Raw genomic sequence first — 7,645 nt, 5'->3', positions numbered from 1 at the left:
TTTCTTTTGCCATATTTAAAAATTACTAGTATATTTTATTGACTTCGATAGTTATATTAGAAAATTGAAATAACTTACATATGTATATATTTTTAGAGGATTAAAAAAAAAAAAAAATTTAAAGGCAAATCCGATATTTATAATCAATAATTTTATATTTCATATGCAAAAAATAATTAAAGTTTAAAATTAACAAAGTTTGACAGCTTTGGTAAGTTTAAACAAAAAAATTTAGCTTAATATTAACAGGAGCTAAATTTTAGTAAAGAAAATTATGAATAAATTGGTTTGAAATTTGCTAGATGAGTCATACTTTTAATTAGTAATTTAACTTATATATATTTCCTTTTATAATTTATTTACTAATAAATATTCTTTTTATATAATATTTTTTCTAAATTATAATAGCCAGTATTTAACATGCATTAATTAAGTTTAATAATATATATATTAACTTTTATAGTATTTGATAAAATAATTTTTTATTTTAACTAAAAAAAATTTATTATTTTTTAAAGTAATTTAGAATATGTTTTTTATCGCATAAAATATATTCCAGAAGATATTATTTAAAAATAAGACTTAATTAAAATGTTTAATGTTTTTTTTAGTATATATATTTTTTCTTTTTGGATGTAATAATAATATATATAATATTTATAAATATTTTAAAATATTATATAAATAATATATATATAATATAAACTTATAATATAAATATTTGAATTTAATATTTTTTCATTAATTGTTTCTAAAAATTATATACTTTTAATATATTTAGAAATTAATTTAAATAGTAACGATATTATATTCTAAATTTCTTCATTTCTTTATAAAATAAAAAAAATTTATTATAATATTAAAAATATATTAAATATAATCATTTACTTTTAAAATTAATTGAAATAAAAAATAATAATTAAAAAAAACATTTAAATATTAATTATAAAATATTTATATTAAGCAATATATATTTTATTATTTTTAATAAAATTATATAATGTATTATACTAATTTCATTGAATAAATAAAAAATTAGAACTAAAAAATAAAAACTATAATCTATAAGAAAAATTTATATTTAAATTAAAAAAATAATAAAATTTATGAATAATTAATAAAAAAATTAATTAAATATAAAAATAATAATCAAAAAAATACTTTATTTAATGTTTAAATTAAATAATTTTTTGAATTTATAATATAAATTAATATTTAAAAAAAAATAAAAAATATTTAAACATTAAAAAAAAATGGATTAAGATAGTGTATAAATGATAGATAAAGACATTGAAAACATAGTAACAAATTTTGAAGAAATAGTAAATAACATAGAGCTAGAAATACAAATAGAAGATATAGGCGAATTTTACAATGAAAAAATATATATAGAAATGTTTAAAATAATGTTTCCATTTATAGCATAAAAAATAATATAAATTGAAAATTCAAAGACTACATCAGGTTAGAAGCTTTAAAGTTTAATAGATGTTTTATCATAAGATGTATTAAATATGGATCTAACTCATATAAAAGGATAAACTATTTCTGAACAAGATTCAAGACATTTATTAAATTTTTTATAAATAATAGTGGAATTATCTAAATTATATAAAATGAAATAACCTGAAGGAGAAGATGAAAACTAAAGTAATTATATTAAAAGAATAATATATATATATATATATTTATATAAATATATATATATAATTATATAAATAAATTTATATACATATTTTTTTTTAATTTTTACAATTTTATTAGTTAGTTAAAAAGAAGAAAGATTAAGTGAAGCAGAAAATTTAGTTTAGGACCCAGAAGACGAATAATAATAATAAATCCCATAATAAAATAATGAACATATAAGCGAATTATCATAAGAATCAAGTGAATATGATGAACATGGAAACAGGAAGGTTAAAAGTAAAAAAAATAAGCGCCCCTAGTAAAATATATAGCCTAAGTAGGAAGAAGAATAATATTTACAAGAAAGTTCTTAGTAATAATAGTAATTTTAATAAGGCTAATAATAAATTAAAAAACTTCAAAAAACTAAAAGTTAAAAAAATTTGATTGAAGATACTCATTTCTAAAAAGGTCTATAAAAAAAATTAATTGAAAAATAACTTTTTCCAAATCAAAATTAAAGGTTTATTACTACTAATCCTTTATTAAAAAATAAGAATAAATTAAAAAAGACTTAATAATAATAAATTTAATAAGAAAATTATATTAAATAAGAAGATGAAAGTGTATAAGAATTAGGTATATATAAAAAATATAAAATTATTAAACAAAAAATATTTAGATGAATAAGAATTAACTGAAGAATAAAAATAAGATATTTAAAGGATAAAAGAATTGCATACATTTTTAATTGAAAATAATATTGATTAAAATGACGAAAGATATATAGAATTTCAAAATTTATTATAGAAATATAACTTGGATAACATATAAAATGGAAACGAATAATTTAGTAATTAAAATTAAAAAATAATACCAAAAAATAAGAAATAATAATAATAATAACTAGAAAATTTATAGTAATAATAAATGTATGAACATATTAAGGATTAAAAAATTTAATATTTGAATAAAATGTAATTTTTTTTTTTAAATATAATAAAAAAATATAAAAAAATAGACATAAAATTATTTATGAATTAGAAAAAAGAAAAATTATTGATGAAAAAAATGATTTTAATATGTAAAAAAGGTTAAAAGATTAATAAACTATAAATCATTTTTGTAATTTAAATAATATTTATCAATCTCGAATTGATATGTTAAAAAATACTATTAAATCTCATTTAAAAAATTAGGTTTAAGCTTCAGAATTATAAGAATAGGTAAAATATAATATAAAAATATATATATAGATATATAAATATATATATATAAATATAATTATAAATAATTTTATTTATATTTATTAATATTTATATATATATACATTATTTTTTATTAAATATTAAGGTTGTACTTAAATTGTTAAAACAATTGCAAAATGAAAAAAGAGAAAGATTTGAACATGTAAAAAACCTTTACATATAAGAATAATAATAATTTGAATTTATTACTAATGATGATGGTAATTTAGAAAATTAAATACTTGAGCTTTACAAAAAATATTGAATTAAAATAAAAAAATTATTTTTTAAAAGAGAAAATTATATTTATGCATTTTTTATTTTTAATTATGTATTTTTATTAATATTAAAATTAATAAAAACTAAATATTTTTTAATATATAAGTATATACTTATATATATATAAATAAAAATAATAACAAATAAACAAGATTTTTTATATAAATTATATAAAATAAGCAAAATAAAAAAAAAAAAAAGGTTGAAGAATAAGAATGAATATTAGAATATTTTATAAATTTTCAAGATTAAGGTCTGTTTAAAATACAATGAATAAAATATCCGATAAAATGAGAATAAAGTAAACAGTATAAGAAAAATTAAAACTTTAAAGCTTTTTAACTGATCAAATAAAAGACGGCAAATTTAAGGAAACAATTGATACTACATCAAAATATGATGAAGAATTCAATAAATTTTTGAAAGGTTATTAAGATAAACATAAGCAATATCCACATATATTAGATTTGTCACATTATACAAGAGAAAATAGCGAATTCGCTAAATCAAATTAATTAAGGTTTTTTAAACTAAATATTTTTTTTTTAAAACCTAAAAATAAATAAATAATAAAGATAAGAAGAAATAGATATGATTGAAGAATTTAGAAACAGAAAATTAAAGAATTTAAATAAACCAATTGATTAAGTAAATATATATATATATATATATATATATATATATATATATATATATATATGCATATTTTTAAATAAATAAAATCAAAAAGATAGATGGAGATGATGAGGAAATCGATTAGAATTTGTAAGAAGATGATGATGAAAAGCATTATGACTAAGATGAAGAATTAGAATAAGTTGAATTGGCTGGAAATGAAAATATAGGTTATAAATAAGAAGAATTGAGGTTAAGTTTAAATGAAGATTTCATGATTATATTACTTAGTAGAGGTTTAACTACAAAAGTGACAACTTTATAAAGAATTTAATCTTACAGATATCTGATTTTTATGGGAAATGGAAATGGTTTAGTTGGATATGGAAAAGGTAAAGGAAGTGATTTTGAAGAGGCTCTAGATAATGCTATTTTACATTGTAAAAGAAATCTTATTGCAATTCCTTTGGATTTATATCATACTGTTCCTAGATAACTTTATGGATAATATAATAGATTTGAAATTACTGTTACTCCTGCAAGAACTTTCAATCCTTGGGGAAGTCCAATTATTGCTTCTATGCTTTTGCTTACAGGATTTAGACATTGTAGATTTCAAACTGTAAGCAAAAAAATTAATCCATATAGTATGATTATGGCTTATTTCAAAATGATTACTCAAAATAAAACTCCAAAAGATATTTGTGAAGAAACCGGATAAAAAGTTTATAGAGAAAATTGGGGAGCTCCTTATTTTGTTGGAAATACTCCAGATAATTATTTGTGAGAGTATTTTGTTTTTGTTTTTTTTTTTTTTTTTTTAGTTTTATTTGTAAATTAAAAAAAAAAAATATTTGTATTTAAAAATCCTTTAATTTTTATATGTCCACTTTTATTATAATAAAAAAATATAAAATGGAAAATATTGTTTTATATTGGTGATTTTTATTATTAATAAAAACGGATTAGAATAATTTTAGGGCTTATAATATATTAATTATAAAAAATATTTTTTTTTTATAGTTTATAAATGCAAACTTTTTATTTAATAAGTATTTATAAAGATAGCATTAAATATATTGATTGAATTAATTTATTTAAAAAAAATAAAGTTATATGTTTTCTACTAATAATAAATATACACTAGATAATTAAATATATTATGGACATTTGATATTAAACAAAAAAATGCAATAAGATAGATATATAAAATAGTTAGCATAAATAAAATTAATTTCATATATATTATTTATTTATAATGTATTAATGGGATTATATTTTGTTTTTAAAAAAATTTAAAATTATTAAAATAATAAATACAATTCGGTTCTCTAACCATAGAATTATCTATTTATATATTGAAATGCATTTAGAGGGGGGGAGAATCTCTAAAAAGTTTTCATTTTAGCTTTAAATTTTAATCATTTAAGATAAATTTACGCATAACGTTAAAAAAGCATAAATAATAAAATTATTTAAATATAAAATAAATTAAATTTGAAATAATAAAAAATTAATTATTTATCAACAAAATTTTTTATTAAATAAAAAGTTAATATATAGTTTTTTTTTTTTTTTCTTTGTTTTAATAAATATAATAAAATATATATAAATTAAAAAAAAATCAATCTCTTAAAGTCTTTAAAAGTTAAAGCTTTTCATCAATTTCACTTTGCCTAGCTTACAGTTATTCAACATTAACATTAATAGAATTATTTAAAATCTCAATTCTTTTTGAATAATTATCTATTTCTACAAAGTTTTGTTACATAACTTCTTAATAAGGTTTATCTGTTTTTGATTTTCTTAATATTGCTTAATCTTTCATAATAAGAATTTTTTCAAGTCTATCTTCGATTTTTTTAACATCAATTAGATATTTCTTTTTCGTTCCATGTATTTAGTTTTTTAAACTAAAAATTCTGTCTTCTAAATATATAATTTCACTTTTTAATTCTTCATTATTGTTTCCATTCATAATAATATGGCTTATTTATTCAATCTTTTTTTATATTTTGTTTATTTTATTTATATAAAAAATTATACTTTATATTTTAGACAATCTAATTCGTATATAAGCCTTTCTTAATTTTCCTTGTCAAAATATTCTATATCAGAAAAAAAAACATTTTATTCTAAATTTGCAATTGAAAGCTTTTTATCATTCTAATCCAAGTCTTTAGGAAATTAATTTATTTATTCAAATATATTACTTCTTCTCTCTTTATCATAGGCAAGTTCGATTTCATTTCTTATCATTCCTATTTCTCGATATAAATTAGTCATGTCTTTTTAATATTAGATTTAGACTTTATCCATATAATGATTAACCTATTTATATATATATATATAAATATATAAAAAAACAAAATTAATTTTTTTTGTTTTTTTATTAAGAAATACTTTTTCTTATAATTCATGTTGTTACTTACTTTCATGTGCATTATTTTTAGAATGTAATTACTTTTCTTCTTATTTTTTAACAGATTATTAAATTTAATTTTTGAAATCTGAAAGGAGATTTGAAATATCTTTTTTATTTCTGTCAATTTTATTTTCAACGTTTTTATATACATTTTAAGCTTCTTCTCTTAATTTAGCTTCGGCAACTTTTGTATTGGTTTTTAAGTTATTTTATATTTCTGTCATTTCAGTTTTTATTTAATTAAGCTTTTTTTTATTTATAATATGTAAAGTGTTTAAATTTTTACTTATTATGTAGTATTCTTAAAATTTCTTTCTATTTATATAATTACATGTTAGTTTTTATTAAAATTTATTTAAGAAGCTATTTTTTCAAATGTTTATTCTTATTCGCATAACCTTTATGTTATTTACTTTAAATTATTTTCGCTATTGTTTATTCTTGGAACTATTTCTAATAAAGATAATAAAGGCATTAAGGCTTCATGTTAGTTACACACTCTTGCTAAATTACTTTCAATTAATTCTAAACGATTTTATAAAGTATTATTATAATATTGCTGAGATTAGTTTTGCTGGTAATTCATTATATTTTAGTTGTTTGCTAATATTTCTTTTTATGATAATGGAGTCTCTATTGGGTTATTCTTTTTGGAAAATTAATTAAATAATGACGATGGGGATGAGTTTTTGGTAAAACTATCTTTTTTAAATTATGTTATTGTTAATACATTTTTTTTGTTTTTATTGAAACTTTTTATATTATTTTAATTTAAAAATGTAATTATTTTTTATTTATATAATGCTTAAAATTGAAATTAAAATTGTTGAAAATTAAAGTTATTTTTTTTATTGCTTGAAATTTTTTAAAAATATATAGATTGGTTTTTTAATATTTCTTTTTTATTTTTCCTTTTTATAAATTTAAATTTTATTTTTTTGTTTCGAATAAATAGTTATTTAATAACTAACTATTTTCATAAATAAGCTTTTTTATAAATTTATTATTATTTTAGATTTTAAAAACAATTATTATTTTATATTTTAAAAATAATTTAAATTATTATTATTTTCCTTTAAAAATTTGTTTCAAATGTTTGCTTTTTATTTATATTTTGTATTGAACTACCTCTATTTTTCATTCCCCCCCCTTCCCCCCCTTTTCTTTAATTTTAATAATTTTATTTATTTAGTGTGTGTATACCAATATCTATAAAAAATTAACAAAAAAAGTCTATATTTGATTTTTAATTTTATAATACTCCTCCTCACCTTTAATTACAAATTAATTTTTTACTCACATTAATTTTTTTTTTTTTTTTTTTGATTACTTCTTCCCTCAAAACCTTCTATTATTTTGAAAGTATGAAAAAAAGAATAATGGAATATATATAATCTATGTTTTACCATATTTATTTACAAAAATAAATTTAAACATATTTCTTTATTTGTAA

At 16.4% G+C, this 7,645-nt stretch overlaps 3 protein-coding genes across 3 annotated transcripts, besides 13 other annotated features; 2 read left to right on the top strand and 1 right to left on the bottom strand. All coding sequences in view use genetic code 6, as the record gives it.

The window, feature by feature from the left end:
• Positions 1-638: 638 nt before the first annotated feature.
• Positions 639-703: a microsatellite.
• Positions 704-842: 139 nt separating this feature from the next.
• Positions 843-878: a microsatellite.
• A 209-nt stretch (positions 879-1,087) lies between these two features.
• Positions 1,088-1,160: a microsatellite.
• Positions 1,091-1,147: a microsatellite.
• A 50-nt stretch (positions 1,161-1,210) lies between the features above and the next one.
• Positions 1,211-1,255: a microsatellite.
• A 361-nt stretch (positions 1,256-1,616) lies between these two features.
• Positions 1,617-2,312, top strand: IMG5_136350 (hypothetical protein; the record flags this gene model as incomplete). The annotated part of the gene is made up of 2 exons (XM_004031814.1): positions 1,617-1,650; positions 1,819-2,312. The coding sequence occupies 2 exons, from the start codon at positions 1,617-1,619 to the stop codon at positions 2,310-2,312; spliced, it is 528 nt and encodes a 175-aa protein (XP_004031862.1).
• Positions 1,671-1,736: a microsatellite.
• Positions 1,675-1,731: a microsatellite.
• Positions 2,313-2,857: 545 nt separating the features above from the next.
• Positions 2,858-2,919: a microsatellite.
• Positions 2,858-2,955: a microsatellite.
• Positions 2,956-3,393: 438 nt separating this feature from the next.
• Positions 3,394-4,554, top strand: IMG5_136340 (hypothetical protein; the record flags this gene model as incomplete). Its single annotated transcript, XM_004031813.1, has 3 exons — positions 3,394-3,672; positions 3,728-3,800; positions 3,883-4,554. The coding sequence occupies exons 1-3, from the start codon at positions 3,422-3,424 to the stop codon at positions 4,552-4,554; spliced, it is 996 nt and encodes a 331-aa protein (XP_004031861.1). The 5' UTR covers positions 3,394-3,421.
• Positions 3,805-3,852: a microsatellite.
• A 338-nt stretch (positions 4,555-4,892) lies between the features above and the next one.
• Positions 4,893-4,927: a microsatellite.
• A 301-nt stretch (positions 4,928-5,228) lies between these two features.
• Positions 5,229-5,286: a microsatellite.
• A 455-nt stretch (positions 5,287-5,741) lies between these two features.
• Positions 5,742-6,778, bottom strand: IMG5_136330 (hypothetical protein; the record flags this gene model as incomplete). The annotated part of the gene is made up of 2 exons (XM_004031812.1): positions 5,742-6,309; positions 6,591-6,778. The coding sequence occupies 2 exons, from the start codon at positions 6,776-6,778 to the stop codon at positions 5,742-5,744; spliced, it is 756 nt and encodes a 251-aa protein (XP_004031860.1).
• A 416-nt stretch (positions 6,779-7,194) lies between these two features.
• Positions 7,195-7,247: a microsatellite.
• Positions 7,248-7,645: the final 398 nt, after the last annotated feature.

This window comes from Ichthyophthirius multifiliis, assembly GCF_000220395.1.
Source record: "Ichthyophthirius multifiliis unplaced genomic scaffold scaff_1120509251061, whole genome shotgun sequence".
Taxonomy (NCBI): domain Eukaryota; phylum Ciliophora; class Oligohymenophorea; order Hymenostomatida; genus Ichthyophthirius; species Ichthyophthirius multifiliis.
This window is presented reverse-complemented; position numbering and strand designations above follow the sequence as displayed.